This window comes from Mchenga conophoros, linkage group LG3 (assembly GCF_057382185.1).
Source record: "Mchenga conophoros isolate Kocher_MC1m ecotype Shallow Benthic linkage group LG3, M_conophoros_male_GT1.1, whole genome shotgun sequence".
NCBI lineage: Eukaryota > Metazoa > Chordata > Actinopteri > Cichliformes > Cichlidae > Mchenga > Mchenga conophoros.
The window spans coordinates 49,998,839-50,024,630 of NC_140528.1; the positions used below are offsets into that span (position 1 = coordinate 49,998,839).

The window sequence follows — 25,792 nt, forward strand, 5'->3', positions numbered from 1 at the left end:
TCCTGAAAGACGCAAGAATAAGTAGTAGGATTTAAGAGTGTAATAACCAACTGAAACAGAAGAGGGAAGCACTGCATGTCCAGGGATGCCAGCTGTTAAACCCCAAAGAAGAAGAAGAAGCAGCATCTGGTTTCATACCTGTGTCCAAATTTAGCGGCCTGGGTCGCTCAGACCCAGGGTCCCTGACAGAGACAATCTGAAAATTTCATTAAAAGTTTAATAAACTATCATCTTGTCTTTTTTTTAGTTAGCACATACCTTAAACACTTAAAGCTGTAAGCTAAGTTACATAAGAGCAGATGCATGCTGGTGCAATAAGCTGTACGTTTTACGTCCAATGGATGATGATCTGATTAGTCGATTAATCGCAAAAATAATCGGTGACTAGTCGACTATCAAAATAATTGTTAGTGGCAGCCCTACTCACCAATAAAACATTTTCCAAAACACAAAATTGAAACTTTTTGTCATTGACATTGTGCACATGTGCAATGTTAAACACTGACCCTGGATCAGAGTCTATCGTTCAGTATTTAGTCAAACGTGTTGAGTTTGATGAGCAGCTCACAGCTGGAGCTCTGTGTGTTCAGTCTGAAGGTTTCAGGTAAACCAGCCTGTAGCTCCAGGTCGGCTGCACAGTTTGTGACAAACATCAGAGCTCCGTCTGTTCACATCAGGCTGCTCTCGTCCTTCCTTCTCCTCCCACATTTATACTGTTGTCACTCTGAAAACTTCACATCTGCTTCTTCCTCCTCAACAATTAATCTTTACAGTCTGATCTGCAGCTTCAAGGACCTCTCTGCTCCTGACTTTGTGTTGCTTTCATTAACGTTTAAACCTTCTTCATCAAACCATCAACACTTCTGTGTGTGAGGAGGAGTCACTCTGTTTAAACACTGAAAGACAATTTAAAATTCAGCGTTATTCTGAATATTACAAGTTTAACAAACTTCAAAACTGTGACACAAATAAAACTAAAATCTGTTAAAAGTGCTCTGATTATCTTATATTTACAGCTTTTATAAAACTTAGAAGAAAATAAACTTTGTCTCTGTTAGACTTACACACATGTGGAATAATCCTAGTGCTCCTTTTAGTCTGGGACTAGGATTAATCCATGTCTGATAAACTGTTTTACCTTACTGTGAAAACATACAGCTGGGAATTTATCACCCGGTCTATCTGTACTGTACATAACGACATAGTGAGTGCATGATCATAATGTTTATAAAAGTTATGAAGAATTCAGGCTTTTCTTTCTTTCTTTTCTGCTTGAATTGTTTCTGTCGCCTGTGGTTCTGAAATAAGAACAAAATTTACATATAAATGAATACTAAGTAATAATACAGCAGTCTCACAAATGGGGCCGCATCCCCATGACAACTTGTGTGCTTACAACATAAAGGTGTTTCCAGAGCCACTGATGGAAACAAGCCACACCTACAGCATGTGTCACAGTAAAAATATGTGCCACTAAACACTGAATTTGAATTATTTATATTTTAAAGGGAATTAATTCATTTAAAGCTGATTTTTAGAGATATTAAGGTTAATGTGAAATTAATACTTTTATATTTGCTTCACATAAAATCCACAGCTGCAGTTCCTCTAATGTCCACACGAGGACAGTGACCCAGTCCTTGTAGACCAGGAGTCCGCAACCTTTCTGATGACGAGTGCCATCTAAAATTTCCTTTAGAAGTCAATGTTCCATACGATTGCATTAGCAATAAATTTAATAATGCTCTATATTAACATTTACACACTATATAGAACAACTTCATAGAATTATATTTGTTCGGAGATGTTGGCAGCTATCAGCGAATAGTTATCAGCTATTTTTAAACAAAAAATGTTGATTTTCAACTGATGAGCTACTTAAACTTGAATAAATCCACTTTGTTTCCACAGTCAGTGAAATGAAGATGACCAAGATAACTGTGATGATGATTTTGTTTCCATGACTTTCATCATGAATCTGTTGATCAGACTTATTCAGTATCTCTGCAGTCAGCACAGTTAAGCAGCCACAGTTTGATCATCCACCAAAATCTAAAGTCAATTTAAACAGCTCACAGGAAACTTGATTCACCGAGATGTTTTGAAATCATGAAGAAGAAACTGGATGGTTGTAATTTACATGTGAGCTCTGAAAACATGTCACATTAGAAGGATTTTAGCCTGTAAACATCCACAGCAAACATCCACTCCCACTGAGATCTGCTCCATGATAAATGTGAGAGAAACTAAACACTGATGACATTTTAACGGTGTCCCTCCTGCAGATGGAGCTCAACATCAACTAATAACACAGATGTTACTGTAAACATTTATCAGCTCAGTTTGGAAACACAGAGACTCTGAAACTGTTTCGGGATTGTGCTGCTGGAGAAACAAAGCAGAACTCTTCACTGTGGACATGAACAATGAGGAAACACAAACTACTGCTGTGTTTAACATAGTCATCAGGTGTTTACAGACATCTAGTCTTCCTTTTGTGCACTGCATAAAAATGCAACCTACTTCCCTTGAGTCTCTGATGTAACCTGACAGTCTCGTTGGTTGTTTAGAAAATGGGAGGGTTGTTAAATTTTATGTAATCATTAGAAAAATAATACTGGAAACATTTCAATGGGGAAAATGGTTGTTAGTATTACTTACCAGTTAAATACAAAATGAACTCAAAGTAGAGTCTGATAAAAAGAAATTCATTTACCTTTAATAAAACTGAAGCAGAGGATGAAAATCCAGAGGGAAACCCCTCCATGGAGGGTCGGCAGCAACCCGCTTTCAAATGGAGGCATTCAGAGACTCTGGTACTCTAAAGAAGAAAGAAAAATAAAAACACGTCACGCAAATGTCCAACCACACAGCCACAGGACACAGGTATAAAAGTGCATCTGTGTCAGATTGGACAACTAAACCAGGAGACAAACAGGAGAGGAGGGTGTGGTTCAGGAGTGAGATAACCAGTAAATAATGCCGTTAAATCTCAACGCACAGACATGAAACTCATATTTTAAGATCAGACTGAACTTTTACTTCCATTTTACTTGATATCTATTAACAAATAATCCTCAATAAAGCCAATAAATATGGCGTTATTTTTGTGCCACTATTTTGAGCCCCTGTAAAAAAACATTTACAAAGTGTTGCATTTTGAGGAGAAATTTATTTTGAGTGAAGAAAAGCTAAATTTGAGTGAACAGAAATCATTGCTGCGTGCAAAAAATGTATTTTGGTGTTTGCTCTTATCCATATACACACACAATAACAGCCCCTCTCGCTCAGGTTTTGCATTTGCTCTTTCTCAGATCTCTGCGGACCCGCTCGCAATGTGTTGCTCGCACCCTCAACATCTCTGCTCCTGCACATTCAACTCTTTCTGTACAGTGTTATATTTGTGCCACAAAACCAACCAATCACAGACTTGGATGAAAAAATTCCGATTGGCTGTTCCGATTGGCTCGCTAGCCACTGTAGCCAAACCCAGGCAAATATCCCAGAATGCATTTCGTCCAAAACTCAAACGAGGCAGTTGAGATGTTTGCAAACGTGGTAGCCAACAGGCACGTGCAGAGGGCGGTTGACCACCTGCCCCTTCAAACATATCTGCACGGCCCTGGTAACCAACTACAACAAATGTCTTAGCGCTGTACTCACCAGCAAGTGTCCAAATACTAGGTCATGCTTTATTCGTGGATCAAACACTTATGTCAGTCAATAACTGGCAAGATCATTTATATCTTTTATGTAATGTTTTTTTATGTCTGTAGTTTTGGTTGTAATTCTCTCTCTGTTTATTAAAATGAAACTGCCATAAAATTCGAGACTGTCCACTTCTTTTTTTGAGCAAACCTACAGATTCTTACAAATTCAGCAGCTACCTGCTGAATTAAATGCAAACCTAAGTTTCAGACTCTGCTTTATTACAGTACATAAAATAAAATTCTTACCACTTTGGGTTTGTTTCAACTTCCACAGAAAAACCACAACAAGAAAAACCATGCGAGAAAAAAAAATGATGGTAAAGACAATGAATCCAGATTCCCTGATGACATCACTTTCAAGAAGAAAGCAAAAATATTTTAAAACCTAAAACAGAAATGATAGAAATAATGAAATAGTTTGTTTCTGAATGTGAGTCATTATTACCTGGAACATGTCTGTGTATCTCTCTGCTCTGGTTGGTGTTCCTCTGTTGGACTATGCAGGTGATGTTGTTGCTGTGTCTCTTCTCCACAGTCAGTGTTGGGGAGTAACGGAATACATGTACCGCCGTTACGTATTTAAAATACAAAATATGAGTAACTGTATTCTGTTACAGTTACCGTTTAAAAAGGTGGTATTCAGAATACAGTTACTTTGTTGAAATAAATGGATTACACTGCGGTACTTTCCTGTTTCATTTTGTCGCGGGTCAGGACTGTTTGGGTTTTCTTTGACAGCTACGTTCTGTTGTTCCAGGCGGCAGCGTTACGGTTGCCATGGTTACAGGGCGACGCTCTCTCTCTCTCTGCGATTGTGTGTTTCCTGGGTGAGAGAGCGCCTTTTCGTTGTTGTTGTTGTTGTGCTAAGCTAACAGGCAGAATGCTACAAGCATAGCTCTAAAGAATGTAGCCTCATGGGCAGTGTAGTCCGTGTTGCAGGGAGAATGGACTGCCATACACATTATGGGTCTGTGAGCGCGAGGAGGGAGAAAAAGGGGAGTGGAAAGGTACGAGTTGTCATCGAGCAAAAACGGGAGCTGGAAGCATGTAAATATAATAATAACCACTGCAGCCAAGAAGAGTGTCTGACGAGCCCAGTTGTAAGTAAGCTATTAAGACTCGACTGTACACCGTGTTCGTGTTTTCCTCCGAAAACAATAAGTTCCGTTCGAGCAGTCTTTCAACCCCTGTCTCTGTCTCTCGCAAGAAAAGTTGACCCACACAACAAAGTAAAGCTAGTTTTCGGCTACGAGCCGACAGGGACCCCGCCGTATTAGTCAGAGGTCCCTTTACTACAGTTTGGAGTCGCGGACCTTCAGTAACAGTAATAAATCACACAGCAATAGTACATTCACGTTGTTGTAAAAAGCATGATAATATATTAAGTAATCCAAAGTATTCAGAATACGTTACTGTCATTGAGTAACGTAACGGAATACGTTACAGAATACATTTTGGGGCATGTATTCTGTATTCTGTAACGGAATACATTTTAAAAGTAACCTTCCCAACACTGTCCACAGTCACTCTGCTGCTGACAGTATAGAGGTCATCAGGACCTCTGAGGGTCTCTGTAGGTCCAGCAGAGAGGAGGTTTCCCTCACCGTCCAACCACAGCAGCTCAGGCTCTGGATACCAGCCTGCAGACTCACACTGTAACACCACCCTGCTGCTGACATTTGACATCACCTTCATGACGGGTGTAGATGCTGAAGCTGAGGAAGGAAAAATGTATTCACCCACTGCATGTGTGACACCAGTCAAACATTTAGATACACCGAAGCAAGAAGACCAGAAGTATGAAATACAGTGGTCCGTCGCTATAACGCAGTTCACCTTTAGCGGTATCGCTGTTTCGCGGTTTTTTTTTGTGCAATTTTGCATGGTGCTTTTTTTTTTTTTTTTACCGTGCATTGTGTTCTGCGTCTTGATTGGCTGTAGACCATTGTCAATCAATCTCGTGCCGTGTCTCCTGTCAGTACAGAAAGCGTTCAGCTTGTCAAATTTACATAAGTCTTCTATTGTTAGCAGTGTTACTCTGAAATGCTGTACAGTATGTTTGTAAGTTTTCTCCCAAACGAACACAACAGTGTCGATGAAACGTCTTGCACCGTCAAAGGCAACATGGGTTCCTTTGGTTTCGCTCTATAATACTGGACTTATTTTTCTACAAAGGTTTGAACTTTGAAAGTGTTTAAACGAGAGAAAAAAGTGTGAAAATGTTCATGCCTGCTTGCGAAAAGTGTATAAAGTGTGTAGTGAGGGATTTTACAGCCTTAAAACATCTATAATAATATTAAAAAATAAAGCTGGCTACTTCACGGATTTCACCTATTGCAGGTTAGTTTTAGAACGTAACTCCCACGATAAAGGAGGGAACACTGTATTGTACATTTAGAAATGTGCAGTCAGGACCATAAACTGACTTTATTATGTATTTGTACTACAAAGATATCCACTTACCTACAATAAGGTGTACATGTGACCTTTGACCCAGCTTTGGAATGAGACATCTGTACGGTCCTTGATCAGACAGCTGTACTTTAGAGAGAGTCAGTGAGATGTTTCCATGCTCCGGTTTATAAAAGGACAGTGAGGTTCTTCCAACATATGACGGCTGCTTGTCGTCCACATTTTCTTTATTTTTCTCCCACATGTAGATAAATCCTGGTGTCAGGTGAGTTCTCGCCCACTCCAGCTGCAGCTATGAAGCATCCACAGGACGTTCCAGAGAACAGGGTAAAACAACATCATCATCCAGGAGAGCCACCACTTGCTGCAGAGGTCCTCCCTGAAAATAACCTGAAACAGATCCGATATTTCACTGATGCTCTGGGAACAATCTGGAAGGCCGTGTCAGATATGTAAATGAGCACTGAATTTTATATGGCTTCTCAGTTTGTCGCATAAAGATAGAAATGAAATTGTGAAATAGTCAAGTCCTCCTTAAATTCGTTTAAAGGTTTACAGAAAACCTCAAATGTGCTGCTATAAATGTTACCTCTGCATGAGAGAAGTTTTAGAAGCAGGAAAACAACAATGGAGACTGAGGGTCAACACAGAAAGAGCATGCTGAGCTTCAGCCTCTCGTGCACGTCCTTCTTCATCTGTCTTCTGCTTCCTGAAACAATAAAACACACGTGTACTTTGATCAACCACACTTAATCTTCCTGGATCATCACAACAGAATAATGTTGTCTGTGTTGAATTTATTAAATTATAATAAATACCCAAACAATATTTTAATCTAACATGTCTCCAGGTTGTTGGTTTTTTTTTTTTTTCTTTTTTACTGTTACCTATTTTTAATATTGGGAAGCCAATTTGAAAACACAGTTTTGCAGCAGACAATCCAACCTGTGCTAAAAGAGCTTAAAAAATAACACAAACATCTTTCAGTCTAAAAAAGTAATTTCTCAGGTTTTGGGACTCCGGTGCAACACAGTGACAGTCATTATGTACTAGTGGAGAAAAAATTGGAACAGTGGTGAATGTTCACAGACGTGTTCGGCCTACAAAAACTACCCCGAGAGCGCATTAATGACTCATCCAGGAGGTCACAATATCCGACAACAACATGTAAAGAACTGCAGGCCTTTATGATGATCAGCAAGACTCTTAGGAAAATGTTCTGTGGACTAACAAAAGATGAACTTTTTAGGTTTGTTCTGGGGCTGCTTTGCTGCTTCAGGCCCTGGAGGACTTTCCAGTCAGCAATGTGATGATTTTATTTTTTAATGTCTGTACTGAATAATGCTACAGTAATTGCTTAAAGTGAAACATATTGTCTCTATGCGGATATTAAGAAACTGAAACAATGCTCCACGTGTTACATTTTACTTTCTTTGCTGCAAATACGTCTTTAACTCTGGAAAGTACCTTTGCCTCAGGTTTGATAACTGAAGGGTTCATCTTAAAATATGTGCATTATAATTAAAACTGGGATCATTCATTCTGAATCATTGTCAGACTCTACAACAAGTCATCCAACCATCCTTTTTGAAATTAACATTATATTGAGTAGAGTTAAATTTCGAGCTGTTATTAGAACTACTTTACTAGCTTTATGATCGCAATGTTGCGAGTGGCTGAAGCAACACAGTTACTACAACCTGGAAGAAGCACCGCTCTCACAGCAGTCAGGAGTTCTGACACTTTAAACTGGATACGTTTACATGTTAAACGTCACACAGCCCGTGGAAGCAGCTTTAGTCACATTATAAGATCGATCGTACTAAAAAACTTGTATACAAAAGAATCAGTGAAAATGTGGATTTATTCACTCGATTTTAAATCGAACATAACCTGGTCCTGGCAGGTCATGTATTCACCTTCATGTGTTTAATAAACGGGTCAAAAGAGCCTCTGTCACCAAACAGAAAACTAAAGTTTCAAGCTTAACACACTGCACGTTTTTCTCGCTTCGTAGAGGGGATTAATAATGTTAATATTTGTAAGTTGCTATCAAAGGTGCTGGCAAACAGGCTGAAGATGGTGATGGATCAAATTTTACATCCAGGGCAAACTTACTGTGTGCTGTGTAGGTCTATTGTCGACAATGTGTCATTAGTTAGAGGTGTTTTGGAAGTCTCCAGTTCACTGGGTTATGATACTGATCTGATTTCTCTGGACCAAGAAAAAGCTTTTGGCTGAGTTGAGCATCGTTACCTCTGGAGTGTGCTAGAAAGGTTTGGTCTCGGCTCTGGTTTAATCGCTAAGATTATGGTTTTGTACGAGGAAATTGAAAGTGTACTGAAAATAAATGGTCGTTTGTGTAAACCTTTTAAATTAACTAGAGGCATTAGGCTGGGCTGTCCACTGTCGGGTATGCTCTGTCTATCAAACCAGTGTTGCACAATGTGAGGTCATACATTACTGGGTTGGTTTTATCTGATGTCAATATGTCTTTTAGTTTGTCTGCGTATGCTGATGATATTATTGTATTTGTTAGGAGTCACCAAGATGTGAATAAGTTGGGAATAATTGTTGGGAACTTTTGCAGATTTTTAGCTGCACAGGTGAATTGGGCTACTTCCAGGTGAGCTGAAGTGGTAAAGGGGAGGGTTGAAGTATCTGGGTGTGTACGTGGGAGATGAGGCTACAGAATGTAAGAACTGGGAAGGGGTGGTGGAGAAAGTTGGGGGAAAATTGGAAAAGTGGAGGTGGCTGTTGCCCCAAATGTCATATAGAGGGAGAGTGTTGATTATAAATAACTTGGCCACTTCTGTTTATGGCATCAATTAGCTTGTATAGAACCCCCTCCTGGTGTGATACATGATCTTCAAGTTTTGTTGGTTTATTTCTTTTGGGACAATCAACACTGGGTACTCCAGGCAGTACTTTTTTTTTGCCCAAGAGGAAGGTGGACAAGGATTGGTTCACCTAGAGAGCAGAACTTTGTGTCTTTCTGTGATTTGAGATCATCACCAAAGTTTCACATTCATTTCCAGCTGAACATTGAACATTTAAAAAGTGCTCTTTTGTGCGTATAACATATAAAAATTATAAAATAAAAATGTGATGATCTCAAATCACAGAAAGAAAAACACACAAAGTGTGATTTATTTATATAGAAGAAAGTGTTAACAAGCTTAAGTTCAAGTGAGCAGTAAATAAAAGGGTTAAACACACAGTATCGCTCTCTAACTGCTCCTCTTCCTGGAGTGAAGCACAGCCTGATAACCTCCCTCTTCTTCCTGCTCTTAAACACAGCACCTCCTCTCTGTCCACGTGTTTCCTCGTTCCCTCCCCTTCAGATCTGCAGTTTGCCGATGGGTAACCAACATGTGGTGACATGTAAGAGCTGACAGGCTCCATTCACTGCAGAAACATGTTGTTGAGATCAGAGCTCAGACTAGTTTCAGTTATAAGGAAGAGAAACTCACACAGTCACTGACACTGAGAGGAGAAATGGCGCATAAAGGAGTTCAGCTGGACTGAGAAACCTTCTCTTGTTCCATCTGTTTGGATCTACTGAAGGATCCGGTGACTACAACCTGTGGACACAGCTACTGCAGGAACTGTATTAAAGGTTTCTGGGATGAAGAGGACAGGAAGGGAATCCACAGCTGCCCTCAGTGCAGGAAGACTTTCACACCGAGGCCTGTCCTGGAGAAAAACGTCATGTTAGCAGCTTTAGTGGAGCAGCTGAAGAAGACTGGACTCCAAGCTGCTCCAGCTGATCACTGCTATGCTGGACCTGAAGATGTGGCCTGTGATGTCTGCACTGGGAGGAAGCTGAAAGCCATCAAGTCCTGTCTGGTGTGTCTGATCTCCTACTGTGATAAACACATACAGCTTCATTTGGAGTCTCCTGCCTTTGAAAAACACAAGCTGGTGGCCCCCTCCAAGAAGCTCCAGGAGAACATCTGCTCTCGTCATGATGAGGTGATGAAGATTTTCTGTCGTACTGATCAGCAGAGTATCTGTTATCTCTGCACAATTGATGAACATAAAGGCCATGAAACAGTCCCAGCTGCAGCAGAAAGGACTGAGAAGCAGAAGGAGCTCGAGGTGAGACGACTAAACATCCAGCAGAGAATCCAGGAGCGAGAGAAAGATGTGAAGCTGCTTCAACAGGAGGTGGAGGCCATCAATGGCTCTGCTGATAAAGCAGTGGAGGACAGTGAGAAGATGTTCACTGAGCTGATCCGTCTCCTCCAGAAAAGAAGCTCTGATGTGAAGCAGCAGGTCAGATCCCAGCAGGAAACTGAAGTGAGTCGAGTCAAAGAGCTTCAGGAGAAGCTGGAGCAGGAGATCGCTGAGCTGAAGAGGAAAGACGGCGAGCTGGAGCAGCTCTCACACACAGAGGATCACAACCAGTTTCTACACAACTACCCCTCACTGTCAGCACTCAGTGAGTCTACACACTCATCCAGCATCAATATTCGTCCTCTGAGCTACTTTGAGGATGTGACAGCAGCTGTGTCAGAGACCAGAGATAAACTACAGGACATTCTGAGAGAGGAATGGACAAACATCTCACTGACAGTCACTGAAGAGGATGTTTTACTGTCACCAGCAGAGCCAAAGACCAGAGCTGGATTCTTAAAATATTCACGTGAAATCACACTGGATCCAAACACAACTCACAGACGTCTGTTATTATCTGACGGGAACAGAAAAGTAACATTTATGAATCAGCAACAGTCTTATTCTGATCATCCAGACAGATTCACTGGATGTTATCAGGTCCTGAATAGAGAGAGTCTGAGTGGACGTTGTTACTGGGAGGTGGAGTGGAGAGGGGGAGAAGTTTATGTCGCAGTTGCATACAAGAATATCAGCAGAGCAGGGAGCTCAGATGAATGTGGATTTGGGTGGAATGACAAATCTTGGGTCTTAACTTGTAACACAGAAAATTTTCAATTTTGGCACAACAGCCCGCCGCCTGTAGCTTCACCTCAGCGGGGTTACGTCGCGTCACTCCTGTGGTGATTTCTCCTTTCAGTTGTGCGCATTTAGGAGTTTTTTCGTGGGTGTTTCTCATCGAGTTAACGGTGGAGGCTGGAAATGGAGACTGCTAACAGGCGTCTGCTGCTAGGTAGCCCGAGAGTAGTGGAGGGGAGCGGCTAAAAACAGATTTTTTTTCTTCCGTGTGAACAAAGGGGAGTATAAGCGAGTTAAACACGCTCCTGGTGGTTTTGCCTTGTAGCATGGTGGAGTAGGAGGCTCCAGCGTTGAAGCTACCGGGCTCCTCCGACCTACCGACACACAGCTCGCTCTCACCCCGGGGAGGCTCGTCATGGCCCCGGGCTCGCTGGTGGCGGCCTGCCGCAGCCTGGCCCTCTCTACGTGGCTGCTCTCCTTCTGCTTCGTCCACCTGCTGTGCCTGGACTTCACCGTGGCCGAGCGGGAGGAGTGGTACACCGCCTTCGTCAACATCACCTACGTGGACCCGGCCACCTCGGAGCTGCGCACCGAGAAGACGGAGTGCGGGCGATATGGCGAGCACTCTCCGAAGCGGGACGCCAAGGGGGTGTTGGTCCTGCCCGCAGCACCGCTCGACCGCCAGGCCTGCGACCCCAACACCCGCTTCGCGGTGCCCGCTCAGGCCGGGGCCTGGGTGGCGCTCATAGCCCGGGGCAACTGCACCTACAAGGACAAGATCCGCCACGCTGCAGCCCACAACGCCTCTGCGGTGGTCATCTTTAATGTGGGCTCCACCAACACGAACGACACCATCACCATGCCAGGTAGATGATGCTCTGGTTTATTCACCCCAATAAATGCGCATTTAACTCGATTTCCTCCCTCTGTGAAGGAGGCTTTGCTTAGCTTTTCTAAGTTGGGTAGTTTGCTGCTGGGGTGAGTAGAATAGAATGCCTTTATTGTCACTATGCGGTTGTATAATGAGATACAGAGCATCTCCTACTCAGTGCAAACATGCTGGGGGGGCACAGTTCTGCAGCACTATATACATATGGACAGTATTAACAGAGGGAAAAATATATATATAAAATGTACAAATATATAAGCCGGTTTTAAAAAAGTAATATGTAATAAATAGTGTTGTGTATATACAGTTGGGTTATTGCACAGTGGTGGTTCATAGATGAAATGGGAAGAAAAAAATTGGGGGGGCTGTGTTATCGGTGCATGTGTGAGTTCAGGGTGGTTATAGCTTTAGGGAAGAAAGTGTTTTTGAGTCTTTGGGTTTTTGTGCTGATGCACCTGTAGCAGGTTGAACATGTTGAAACCAGGGTGGGAGCTGTCCTTGATGATGTCTGCTGCTCTGCTGAGGCAGCGGGAGGAATAACTCTCCATCAGGGAGGGGAGAGGGCAGCCGATGACCTTTTGTGCTGTCTTGACCACACTCTGAAGCCTCACTCTATCCGCCTTAGTGCAGCTGCTGTACCATACTGTCATGCAGTAGGTTAGCAGGCTCTCAATGGACGAGCGGTAGAAGGTCATGGGGATCAAAGGTGACATGGACAATGTTTATATTAATTTCTTAATACAAACGTCATGGAAAAAGTCCAACTGACGAGGTATTTCTGTTATAAGGGAAGTGTTGAGTCATCTAGTTTTATGTCAGTCCAAGGAGGTTTGGCACGGTCTTATATGCAAACTGTTCCCAGATTCTCCTTATTTGGAAATTGCATAGTTTAGACTAGAGGAACCACTTTTTGCTGAGCAGTGTATTTTTATATAATTTTAAAGTTGTGTTTCCCCACTTTCACAATTCTCCCATCTGTGGAGGCACTGTTTTGCTGCCACTCTGACTGGGCAGGGAAAAAGCCCTGGGTGGTTGGTTTGCTTTAAATCCAGCCTCAACTTTCACGGCCCGCTACCAAACAACTCACGAACCGGTACTGGTCCGTGAGTTGTTTGGGGACCGCTGGATTCGAGCCACATGAATTACATTACAAAGCCATACTAGTGACAGAGAAAGGAGAAGGGAAGTGTTTTGGATTTTTAAATATAAGCCCACTAAATATCCTTGCTTCAATAATGTAGATTTATTTTTTATTCATCTTGATATTTGAAACCTATTCCTGTTCCTAGTAATTGGTGGTTGTTGCTCCTGGAGTTCTACTCCTTTTTTTAATTGACAAATATTTTAGGCCAAAATGATGACATCAATCAATCAATCAATCAATATTTATTTCTATAGCTCATGTAAAAAGTACAGTGTCCATCAAAGTGCTTCTCACCTGTCCTCATCTTCAGGTGCGAGCGAGGTCGTCGCCATCATGATCCCGGAGCCAAAAGGCCGCGAGATCGTATCGCTGTTGGAACGAAATGTGACGGTCACCATGACGATCACCATCGGGACGAGGAGCCTGCAGAAGTACGTGAGCAGGACGTCGGTGGTGTTCGTATCGATCTTCTTCATCGTGCTGATGATCATCTCCATCGTCTGGCTCATCTTCTGCTACATCCAGAGGTTCAGATACACCAATGCGGGAGACCGGAACCAGGCACGAACACGGGTCTGCGTCTCCTGCTGTTCTGCTTAGTTTATGAAGACAATGAAGATGATGATAATGTGAGACACTTACTGACATGTACAGATGGATTTTCTAAGTATGAATGCAGGTGTCTTCAAACCAAGGCAGGAACATCTGTTGCATCTGCTTTTCTGTTCTGAGTGAGGGACGTGTACCTGTTAAACTTCAAACAGATGAAGTTTAATAATAAACATTTCCATCAGGTGATGGTTCAGTTTAACATCACACTGTGATGGATTTAAAAGAATTGTAGGTGAATAAAAAAGATGTAAGTGTGAAAACTTGGTTGTAAAACACATTTTCATTTAATCTTTTTTCAGTATCAATTTTTTTCACGTTCAATACAAACCTTTTCAGTACATTTATTTCAGTTTCAATATTATCTTTCAGTTTCATTTTAAGGTTCATTCATGCTGTGGCCCTCTGTTTTTAAGCTGTGTTAATGTTTACCAGAATTCCTTCTGTGATATATATTTAGCTAGAATCTCCACATTTATTTGAAGAAAACATTTTTTTTATTTAGCTGTATTTCTAAAGATTTTTGTTCACTGATGCCTTATTTGTGCATACAACCTGTTATTGTAGTTCGTTTTATGTCTTGGATTTGTCTTAATTTTGTGCTCCTTTATCAGCCTTTTTTTCCTGCATGTACAGCTTATGTGATTAATGGCCAGGAGGGTTTGCAGTTTCATCAAAACATGAGCTGTTTGTTGCTTTCATTATGAATTTGCTGACTATGGCTGCTTATAAAAGTCAGATTATTACAATAGTATGTTATATATATATATATATATATATATCTGTATATTGATTTAATTTTGCTGTCAGACAGTTTAGTGTGTAGCAGCAAGGGTTGTGTGGTTTTATTGTTTGTTACTGCCTGGAGTAATCAAAGTACAGTTTGACTTTTCGTGCTATAGCATACAAAGAGCACCACGCTGGGGTGTCACCTCTGAATGAGCTGGGAGTGGAGTTAGTCTCAGGTTTTGTGCTGGACTATATGCACCTTGTGTGTCTGAGGGTCATGCGCAACCTTATTAATCTTTGGGTAAAAGGTCCCTGAACATGCAGACAGTCTATGCAAATTCTAACTGTGATTTCAGCATTCATGCTTTCTTTCAGGCAATATTTTCAAGGACCCAAGTCTCTCCTTGTAATTAGCATGTAGAAAGCAACTGAATTAAGACAATTTTTGTTTTAGACAGGTCCTGTTGTTTTACTTAATAATGTACCAATCCAAATGTATAGACACTTTATACTTTTAACTATATCTAAGTCTTGATTTGTGTAATGTAGGGGGGGGGGGATTCTTATTGTGACAAACATTTTACAGGATTGCCAAGTTGTCAAAGCACCGTGTCAGGTCTTTGAAAACTGTAATTCAGCTTCCCGCCGACTCAACGTGCCTTGGAACTTACTTTGTTTCAAATCTGTCTAAACACACACATACTAGTTGACTTCTTTTTGCTTTCCCCCCACCATGCTATGATTTGCAGTTGTTGATTTTCTGGATGGTGGAGGTGGATCCAAAATTCTTTGCAACTGGTATCACTCAGCATTTTTCTTTTTGCAGCATTTTTCTTTTTGCCACGTTTTTCTTTTTGCAAGTGTTTTCTGAAGTTGCAGTCTGTTTGGCCTCTCAGGGCCACCGTAGGTAAGGCATGTTCACTTCCTGTCATTTATGGGCTCAACTGTGCCTTTTATAGACCGTTAAAGGGGTTAAACCATATACGGGGTGAAGGGAGATAACCCTTTGGTGTTGTTAGATGTTTTTAAAACGCGTGTAACCAGGAAGTCACGTATACAAACACACATACACACACATACACGCACTCACATTCTCACATATGCATGCATACACACAAACACAGTGCCTTAGCTTTTACAGCACACCATAAGGGTTTTACAATGGGGTGTTTCTCTAACTGTTTTTACTGAATAACAGGCTGGAGTTGAAGTTGTCTGGGATCAGGTGAGGAGCTTAAAGCTCTGGGATCCTGACTGGACTGGCTTCCTTCTCAAGTTAAAATGGACTGAGCTCTGAGTGTCTTGCTTTGTTCACGGGGATAAGTCTCTGAGTTAGCGAGGTCTGCGAGTACAGACCTAACAATGTGGATTTATCCAGTCATTTTTAAACTGGAGCTCGGGACATAACCTGGTCCTGGCAGGTCATGTGTTCACCTTTATGTGTTTAATAAACAGGTCAAAACAGCCTCTGTCACCAAACAGAAAACTTTAAAGTTTCAAGCTCAGCACTGCACACTTATTTCCCTTCGTACTACATTCTGATATTCATAATGATGTAAACTTTCCACTCCACAGAGAAAACAATGACACTGTTGCACAGAATAAATGAAACACATTAATGAAAATCTGAGAATGTTACCTGTAATGTCAGGTTCTGTGTATTAAAAGTGAGTGAACGTATCCGTGGGAGTAACGACACACAGAGTAACGACTGTGTTTTACCAGCCACGTGGGGGAGTGTTTATAAACAAACATCAGAACTTCTTGTGGAGGACTTGGTGATCTGCGCATGCGTGAATCTGAGCCTCATGAAAGTTAGTTTTCTGGTAAAACCTTTTTTCAGTGTCATGTTGTGTAAACTTTCCTCAGAAATCTGATTAAATTCATATTCACATAAATAATCTTTTTCTGTATCTGTTCGTTTGCAGTTCGTCCGGGGTTCACATGAATTTCACCTTTGTGTATGTGGTATTGGAAAAAAAATACTAATAGTAATATTTTTTAGCATATGCCTTTATGGTGGGAACTCTGAAATGTGTTCAGTTCCTACCATGGACACATTTCTAGAAGGAAATTGAAGTTTTGATTTATTTCTTCAGTCTGTTTCATTGTTACACTGTTAAAGACTGACACTCAGCTCTGAAAGGTTAAACCTGGATTTGTTTTAATGACCAGCAGGGGGAGACTCCTTTATCTTGAAAAACAGACCAGATTATATTGAAGTCTATGACAGAATGAGCCTCGATCTCACTATGACCTCATTATAAACTTTCCAGGTGACTTCATGATCTCCAGGTGCTGCTATGTAAAAGTTTTGACATTTATAATTGTTTATTTTGCAAATTATGGGCTCTAGAATCAAAATAAGTCAATAAAGTCAGGATGCTTTAGGTCTGCTTCTAATTCCTCACATCCAACCTCTTTAAATCCAAGTCAGCTTCAAACTCTCATATAAACCTATAAATATCATCTCACATCCATCTTTTATCCTGTGACTGTGGCTGTATCCCAATTCAGGGTCTGCAGCCTTAAAGTACGCAGTCTCAACGATCCTCAAGGGCCGCTAAGGCCGGAAGTGCGAGGCTTGTGAAATGGGACGGTCTAGCCTCCGTTGCGCTGCCCAGGTTGCCTAGCAACCATGATACTAACAGCTAGAAACGTTTCATACAGCTTTGTTTGACAGAAATGAAGGAGAAAATCTGTTCATTTGTTTGTTTGTTTCTACATGAGCTTTGATCATTCTCTGTAAGATTAAGCTCAGCTATTGAACGGCGTATATTGTAAAGTAAAGGCTTTAAAACCAAGTTAGTACAAACGTCTCTAATGTCACATAACTTTGCCGACATGTGGCAACAGTAATGTTTAATGTTCTTCGTTATTAAACATTTGCACATAAATAAGTGACATCATATCCAGTACTTACTTAAAGTTTACTCTTCGGGCGCCCCTCATCTGCCGTTTATTTTTTCGGCAAAATTATCCACACCCACCGCCGCGCTATGCATTCTGGGATATGTTGGGCCACAAAGTCTACACCGCCACGTCCTTAAAATTCAGGGAAATGAAGGACGCATTTCGAGCAGCCTTCGAATTGGGACAGCCTTCGTCGCGTCGCTGTGACGTAATCGGCCTTAAAATGCGGCCTGTAAGGCTGCAGACCCTGAATTGGGATACAGCCTGTGTCTGTGCTGCTCCCATGTAGGAGGACAGCAGTGTTTTACAAACATTACTGACAGCTGTCAGTGCTACACCTCAGCCTCACAGATACACCTGTGGTATCAGTCAGAGAATGCTACATCTCCTCTTTCTCAAGTTAACATGTTCACAGTGTTGGGTGTCCATTCAGCCGACCCACTGGAATTATGACATCACCCCATCAGCCTTCATAGTGTAAATCTGATTTAAGTCTGTCATTGGTCGTATTTATTCTAGACTGGAGGACGAGTTACAGGAAGTCAGAGTTGTGATATTTAAATGTTCATGTGATGTAAAAACTTCTTGACACAGAATTCAGTTGAATTCAATTTAAATTATTTTATATTAATTTTGTTTACATATTCAAAATATATTATATATAGTTTTGCATAAATGATAATATTTCCATGTCCATCGTTTAACCAGGTGTTTCACACTGAGTTGTTGTCACAGCTGTGTGCAGTGCAGAGATACAGCACACAAGAGGCAGATCTGAACAGTGAAAGACAAACTTACAGAGTTACTCAGAAATAAACACACGGACACATCCGAGTGATGACAAATTCAGACAACAGAACAAAAGTAAACATTTTTTAAAAAGAGAAAAAAATAGAACAAAGATTTATATACAACGACAAGAACAGGAGTATTTCTACACTGGACTCTGATCGAGGGTTAGACACAGGACATGGATCAGCTGCAGCAGAGAGCAGCTCTATTCTGGGAAAAACTTTGGATTGGGAACATAAACCTGACCGAGGTCTTGTAGTCTTTGTGAGAGGAACAGTTCACTGATGAGCTGACACTGGAAAATCTAAGAAGAAAATCCAGTTTCTCCCATAAAACACACATTAATAACACAGAATCTGCAGCTTTGGTGATTAGTTGTATTCTGAACATCACAAACTGATGAATCTTTATGTGAGTCAGAGTTCTTCTCACTGAGGTTTCTGCTGTTTTGATGTTGCATTAAAACGAGACACGAGTGTAAATATCAGTCCAACTAGTTTTCTTACTTTGCTTTTTTAGCACACATGACAAATAAAAAGTAGAGAAACCGTTTTACTGTCAACAAAAGTGCCAACAAGAGTGTATTAAACAATGTTAACACAAAACATGAAGCTCCATCCTGTTAATGCTGTTTTGTGTTTTACCTCAAATTCAATTCATCCTGTTTTTATTTTAACACCTCAGGATATTTATAGTTCAGATGAGTTGAAGGATTTCAATATTGGACTGAAGTCCTGAATTTAAATCTTTTTTGTGTTGTTTGTGTTGTTTTTCCCTCTGTTTGTTCTTGACGCCAACTGAACAGCATCGAATTGGAAACTTCAAATCTGGTTTATAATCATGATGTTATGAAGAGTTTCTGTTCAAAGTCTGAGATCTGCAGTTTCAAGCTGTTGTCATGAAACTGAACTAGAAGGTCCATATGCTGACAACGTCTTCATCAAGAACTCTGTTTGAAATTGAAAGAAAATCCAAAGACTCACTGAGTTATACTGAATATGAAAAGTTTAAGAGACTTTAAAATGTCACAGAGCAAATGATTCTGACACAAACTGTAAACATTTGTTTTTAAAAGACAATACTTTTTTTTTCTGACAGACTTACGTGTTCTTTGCAATTCTGATAAAACATAAATCCCCATGAGATCAGAGAGATACAGATGAATACAGCCCCGACGATTGCTAGCCGGCCTGACAAAGAAATTCCTAAGGTGCAAAAAACAGTAAACACATAATTCAGTTAATGATGTAAACGAGCACATTTTAAAAACAGGAAGTGGAATTAACCATTAAATAAGCAGTATTACTCTGGGAGGTGAACACCAGACTTTATTTACATGTTTCTGATGCACAGAGAATTTCATTTATCACCACTTACAGTCTGGTGACCTCCAGCTTACATCGGGCCTTTTGCCCAATGACAGCCAGGAAAGACTCGAGCCCCCAAAACCCAGAACTGGATAAAACTGATATTTGACATTTTGAAGCAGAACCTCAGTATGTTTACCTGAAAGAGCTGCAGGTTTATGGGAGGATTTTACTTTGTTATTCATATAGACTCAGTTTCACTTATGAAGGCCTAGTCTTAGACTCTCTTTATTTTAAGACTGAACTAAATCCATTTCTAGAAAACTGGATGGGAGTGTTTTCTGTTCTGGTAAATTAATACAGTTCTCAGATTTGGCCCATATCTCCTGACTGAACTGTGTATAAACAATATAATGAATGAGTGATTTTGTAAACTGTAAAGTTATTTTGTTTTTACCTTTGGTCTCTTCCTTCAGCTCTGGTGGTTGGAGACTTCCAGGTTGCTGAGTTGTTTCTGTCTTCCCAGGCCTTGATTCTGAAATAAAATAAAAAATTCTTTGTAATAAATTGGAAAATGATCTAATGTTATGACAGTGAATTAAGTTGCTCACAGTTTTATTTCTACCAAGTGGAAACTTACAAAACTGAAACATGAAACCAACAATGAAGAACCCAAAAACAAAAACAATGTTGTGATGAGAGAAACAGTTTGTAGCTCTTCAGTGTTGGTTTCCTCACATCCAATCCAATCCAATCCAACTTTATTTATATAGCACTTTTAAAAACAACAAAGTTGACCAAAGTGCTTTCCAATAATAAAACAGAGATAGCAGTTAAAACCATACTTTAAGCATACAATGAAATCAATAAACAAAACAAATATATAATTGAAAAAGAAGATAAAAATAAATCAACATGAGTAGAATAAACAATAAGATATACAATGAATAAGATTAACAAAGTAAAAAGATTAAGAATGACCAACAGCTGACTAAAAACTGACTACAAACTGGCTCTGATAACACTCCTAGAAGGCCTTTGAAAAAAAGTGTGTTTTTAAAAGTGATTTAAACATTTCAAGTATTGGGGCCTGCCTAATATGGAGGGGCAGTTTGTTCCATAGTTTGGGGGCCACAACAGCGAAAGCTCGGTCTCCTCTGTGTTTAAGTCTCGACATGGGGACAGCAAGGAGTGACTGGTCAGATGATCTGAGAGACCTTTGTGGAGTGTATTGGTGTAAAAGGTCTGACAGGTAAGACGGAGCCAGGCCATTTAAAACTTTAAAAGCAAGCAATAAAATTTTAAAATGAATTCTAAAATGGACAGGCAACCAGTGTAAGGAGGCAAGAACAGGGGTAATGTGCTCACGTTTGCGTGTCCCTGTCAACAGGCGAGCAGCAGCATTCTGGACCATTTGCAAGCGTGATAGTGAAGCCTGATCAATACCAATATAAAGTCCATTACAATAATCAAGGCGAGTGGTCACAAATGCGTGCAAAACTCTCTCCAAGTCACAAAAAGAAATAAAAGGTTTTACTTTAGAGAGCTGCCTCAACTGAAAAAAGCTTTTTCTCACCACTGTATTTACTTGTTTGTCCATTTTAAGAGCTGTGTCAAATTTTACTCCAAGGTTGGTGACAATTGATTTGACACACGATGTAAGAGGACCCAAGTCAGATGGAGGGACACCAGGTCCATTCGGCCCAAATATAATGACTTCAGTCTTCTTTTCGTTAAAGTTTAAAAAATTCAGAGCCAACCATGCTCTGATATCCTTAAGACATTCTAAAATAGGCCTGAGGGGGTTAAGGTCATTGTGTTTCATCGGTAGATAAATTTGACAATCATCTGCATAAAAATGAAATGAGACTTTATGTTTTTTAATAATATGGCCAAGGGGAAGTAAATAAATACTAAAAAGAAGGGGCCCAAGGATGGATCCTTGAGGTACACCACATGGGAGGGGGGCGGAAGATGAATGAAATTTACCAAGTGAGACTGAAAAACTTCTATCAGAGAGGTATGATTTAAACCACTCCAAGGCAGTGCCTCTAATTCCAACATGATGTGCTAGACGATAAATCAAAATATTGTGATCTACTGTATCAAAAGCTGCTGTGAGATCCAAAAGCACAAGTAAGACAGACTTCCCAGAGTCAGCAGTTAATAAGATATCATTAAAAACTCTCAAAAGCGCAGTCTCTGTGCTGTGAAGTGCTTTAAAACCAGATTGAAATACCTCAAAAATGTTTTGACTCTCTAAAAAAGCCTGCAGCTGTGAGCACACTTCTTTTTCTAAAATTTTAGAAACAAAAGGCAGCTTTGAAATAGGTCTGAAATTACTCAACAAAGAGGCATCCAAGCCAGGGCGTTTCAGCAGAGGCTGGACCACTGCCTGTTTAAAAATTGCAGGTACATGGCCTAAAGTCAGGCTGCTGTTTATAAGCCTTTGAATATAAGGTCCAATAGTGCCCCAAACTTCTTTAAAAAAGCGAGGGGGAAGAACATCACTGGGAGAGCCAGACTTGATTTGGGTGACAATTTTACCCAGTTTAAATAGAGACACAGGTTCAAAATGGCTAAAAATTGCTAAAGGCGTAAAAATAACAGAAGGGTCATAAGAAGGGAGTAAAATATGTGCTCTAATAGATAAAATCTTCTCCACAAAGAAATTTAAAAAAGCTTCACAAGTTTCAGCAGAAGCTTCTATACAGTAGGATTGGGGAGGGTTAAGAACAGAGCTTAAAATACTAAATAAGACACGGGGCTTATGGCAGTTGTCATTAATAACACCTGCAAAATAGGCGGATTTCTGGTTCTTGACAATTTTCTGATATCTATGCCAGCTATCTCTTAAGATATCATAAGACACTTGTAGCTTGTCTTTTTTCCCATTTGCGTTCTGCTTTTCTGCACTCTCTTCGAGCAGCCCGAGTGATGTCGTTCAGCCACGGCTCAGACTTCAATTTAGGCCGCCTGACCTTCAGAGGAGCAACAGTATCCAGAATGATTTGACAAGTAGATAAGAATTTTGCAGTCAGCACCTCAGTGTCGGCACAGACTGAGAGCTCTGAGTCAACATTTAAGGCCTTATTAAAGGCGGTAGAGAACTGGACGGCACTTGATGGTTTAAACATGCGAGAAGCAGTAGGAGGGCCACAGATAGTGATATTACAGGGAAGAGAAGTTTCAAACAATACAGGCATATGATCAGAAAAGACGACATCATAAATTTGAAGATTATAAACAGGTAAACCATAAGACAAAACCAGATCCAGAGTGTGTCCATATTTATGAGTGGGACCAGTGACAGACTGCAAAACATTAAAAGCATCAAGTAGGTTTAAAAAGTCCTTTGCCAATGGTTTAGTAGGACAACACACATGAATATTCATATCACCCAAGATTAAAACCTTGTCATACTTTGGCATTATTTCAGCCAAGAACTCAGAGAAGTCATTAACAAAGTTCCTATTATATTTTGGTGGACGGTAGATCACCGCACAAAGAACAGGATGACTGCTACCAAGCTCAAACATATTCAGTTCAAAACTGGAGAAAGTGACAGGTGACAGCTGGCGACAATGAAAAGTAGATTTATAAACTGTGGCCACTCCTCCACCTCGGCCCGTAGTCCTTGGTGAGTTAAAATACGAACAATTTGGCGGTAATAGTTCTGAGAAAGAGCTTAACTCACCGTCACTTAGCCAGGTTTCTGTCACACAGAGGAAATCCAGATTATGAGAGGTGAAGAAATCCTTCAAAATGAACGTTTTATTTGCTAGCGACCTAGCGTTAACAAGGGCAAACCTGGTAGGGTCCGTCAGACCGGTGACAGCCATCCAGGGAACCTGTTTCAGTTGCCGAAGATTCCGCGGATTCGCTCCACCGCAGCGAAGATGAGGTAAGAGAAGGCGGGGATGCTGGATCTCTTCAGCCAAGCCGACAACAGGTACCAGCCAGGTGCCAGTAGGTTCCAGGAAGCGACAGGAGACAAAACGCCAGTGCAGAGGTCTGAATTCAGTCAGAGTGCATTCGGAAACTAATCTGTTACTGCCAGATGAAAGAGCCAAATATGATTTCAGTTTCACGAGTAGCCCGCTGCGTTTTCCCCGACGTTTAAAGCGCTTCCTCTTATGAGATGTGGTAGGGGTGTAATCCAGGTGATGCGGTACTCCAGATAGTAGCGGAGGTGGAAAAAAGTCCTGTCCATCAGCGTTAGTCCTTCCCAAATTCTCTGTGGCAAGTCGAATATTTAACAGAGCTTCACGATCGTAGGTCAATAGAGAGTCAGCGTTGTTCAATAAAAGTGACAAAAACAATAGAAACACGCAGAGCAAAAGTGGATCCGACAACCGTGGACGGCGAGCCATGCACACCGGCGCCATCTTACACGCCATCTACATCTACGCCATCACATGTCCTGATGAAGCTGCTCAGTAACAGTGTCACTGAGGTTGGACACTGTGGATTTCTGTGGTCGACTCAGACTCTGAGGCCTCCTTCAGGGATGTTACCTGGACCAGCAGCTCCATGAAGAATTAGCCTCACGTGTGTGTAAGCCACAAAGACTCTTGTGTTAAAAAGTCCAACTTAAAGCAGAAATGACCATGTTTACAGTCTTCTACATCAACCAGTGTTGGTCTCCATGGATAGTTTCATATCATCTCTGTGTAGACTTCCTATATGTCTGTTACTGTACTCAGCACTAATTAGCAGGTGTGTGTCTGTGTGATGCAGTTTATGGATGTAATTTTCTAACTACACAGTTTTTCTGGTAATTCTATTAAAAATGCTCCAAAAGGAAACATCAGTTCTCGAACACTGAAGGAGATCCAGTTCATGGACTCGAGTCAGTGAAAGTGGGGCTACAGCTGCTGGTGTCTGAAACTCCATCAATCAAACAGGATATTTATAAAGACACTGTTGTTATGAAAGTGGAAGCTAAAGATTTGTGTTCATCACTTTGAAAGCCTGTAACAATTATACACACCAATTTTATCTCAGGTTTGAACCATGATTAACGTTAACAGCTCACAGTGATCACATGTGTATAAATGAATTGTCTTACCAGAGACGGTGACTCTGCAGCTGTTGGAGCCGCGGCCATAACCTGTGTCCACCTCACACAGGTACAGACCCGAGTCCTCAGTCCTGAGTCTGGACAGCTGGAGTCTGATTCGTCCTTCTCTGAGGGCGTCTTTGTCACTCTGGACTCGTCCTGAAAACTCTTCATCCTCTGAGAACTCGACACCACCACGAAGATAATACAGAGTTATGTGTTTATGATCATTATTCATGTAACAGAGGATCTCCAGTGCTGAGATGGGCGTGTCTGGTTTGGTGGTGAACGTCCACTCCAGTGTGATGTTGTGGTTCTCCTCTGCCTGATAGGAGCTCTGTGTCACATCCACTACAAATGATCCTGTTGAGGAGACAGAGATGAGCAGACACACTCACAACTTAGTACAAGATCAGACAGTAAAACACAGGAATAAACGAAGCATCATTTCTTTTATAAATCCAAAGAACTTCAAGGCTCCCACTACAGCCTGTCATATTTGTCCATTTATTCAGAACGCCATAATCTGCTCCTTGTTGTTTTGGCTCCTGCTAAAGATGCTTTAAGTTTCCAACATTTTGTTTCCAACAATCATGATGCCTAGAATCACATTTATTTATTAACAATCTTTCCTTATTTGTTTACACAAAACAACAAAAAGTAAACAGTACAAAATATAAATAATCATAATTCATATACCCTGATCTGTGTCTGCTCTGATCATAGATGAGTTTAAATGCTCAGCAGTTTTTGCTCACCTCTGCAGAGGACGAGTGTTAGAAGCAGCACAGCAGCAGAGAAGGCCGAGGGTCTGTGTGTAAAGATCACACTGATCTCCTGAAGAGCCATCACTCTTTACTCTGAAAATCAATAAGCAAAACAAGCTTCCTGTTACTCTCTGCATCTCACAGGAAGTCCAGCAGACTAATATTACATCATGTGTTTTTTCTAAATGTTAATGTTTCTAATTCTTTAACAACATTAAAGAAATCTTACCTCAAATAAATATTTTAGTCAGCACTGGAAATACGTGCTGCTTTCTTAAAAAACTTTCAAGTACAATCAAACAAACAAAAGAGAAAATATCTTCGAGGATTTTAAGTTCAGAGCTTCTCTGTGATGTGTTTCTTCATTTGCCTACTCTGAACATCATCTCCAGACTGCAGATCCTGTACTGTTGATCAATGAGTTCCTCCACTCTGTAACAATAACAGGAAAACAGGTTCAGTCCCAGTGAAGTCACATTCAAGAAGCTGTTTCAGTGTTTAAGCGATTTAAAAATAGTTTATATGTAAAGAGACATTTAGA

General features: G+C 40.8%; 3 protein-coding genes and 2 pseudogenes across 4 annotated transcripts in view; 3 read left to right on the top strand and 2 right to left on the bottom strand.

Moving 5' to 3' along the window:
* The window catches only part of LOC146579219 (uncharacterized), a 176,529-nt gene that overhangs the window by 17,570 nt on the left and 133,167 nt on the right, over positions 1-25,792 (top strand). The window lies entirely within an intron of this gene.
* LOC146579221 (butyrophilin subfamily 1 member A1-like) lies at positions 905-8,372 on the bottom strand (annotated as a pseudogene). Its single transcript, XR_014891335.1, has 5 exons — positions 8,324-8,372; positions 6,174-6,512; positions 4,156-5,425; positions 2,717-2,821; positions 905-1,298 (listed from the first exon to the last, which is right to left on the bottom strand). The product of XR_014891335.1 is annotated as a butyrophilin subfamily 1 member A1-like (transcript).
* On the top strand, positions 9,621-11,147 carry LOC146579222 (tripartite motif-containing protein 16-like; annotated as a pseudogene).
* On the top strand, positions 10,968-16,800 carry LOC146579223 (RING finger protein 150-like). Its single transcript, XM_085262434.1, has 2 exons — positions 10,968-11,905; positions 13,383-16,800. The coding sequence occupies exons 1-2, from the start codon at positions 11,455-11,457 to the stop codon at positions 13,670-13,672; spliced, it is 741 nt and encodes a 246-aa protein (XP_085118560.1). The 5' UTR covers positions 10,968-11,454; the 3' UTR covers positions 13,673-16,800.
* Positions 17,931-25,620, bottom strand: LOC146579224 (uncharacterized). The gene is made up of 6 exons (XM_085262453.1): positions 25,481-25,620; positions 25,243-25,344; positions 24,494-24,847; positions 19,880-19,957; positions 19,220-19,320; positions 17,931-19,064 (listed from the first exon to the last, which is right to left on the bottom strand). Exons 2-6 carry the CDS (start codon positions 25,331-25,333, stop codon positions 19,056-19,058), a joined length of 633 nt encoding a protein of 210 aa, XP_085118579.1. The 5' UTR covers positions 25,334-25,344; positions 25,481-25,620; the 3' UTR covers positions 17,931-19,055.

What these genes read in the sequence shown, in the direction of transcription:
- LOC146579223 (XM_085262434.1), top strand. Translation starts at nt 11,455, where the DNA reads ATGGCCCCGGGCTCGCTGGTGGCGGCCTGCCGCAGCCTGGCCCTCTCT. An exon ending in CGACACCATCACCATGCCAG is followed by an intron (nt 11,906 to 13,382) that starts GTAGATGATGCT and finishes CCTCATCTTCAG; the next exon opens with GTGCGAGCGAGGTCGTCGCC.
- LOC146579224 (XM_085262453.1), bottom strand. Translation starts at nt 25,333, where the DNA reads ATGGCTCTTCAGGAGATCAGTGTGATCTTTACACACAGACCCTCGGCC. An exon ending in AACACTCGTCCTCTGCAGAG is followed by an intron (nt 24,848 to 25,242) that starts GTGAGCAAAAAC and finishes TCTCCTCAACAG; the next exon opens with GATCATTTGTAGTGGATGTG. An exon ending in CTGCAGAGTCACCGTCTCTG is followed by an intron (nt 19,958 to 24,493) that starts GTAAGACAATTC and finishes ATTTTATTTCAG; the next exon opens with AATCAAGGCCTGGGAAGACA.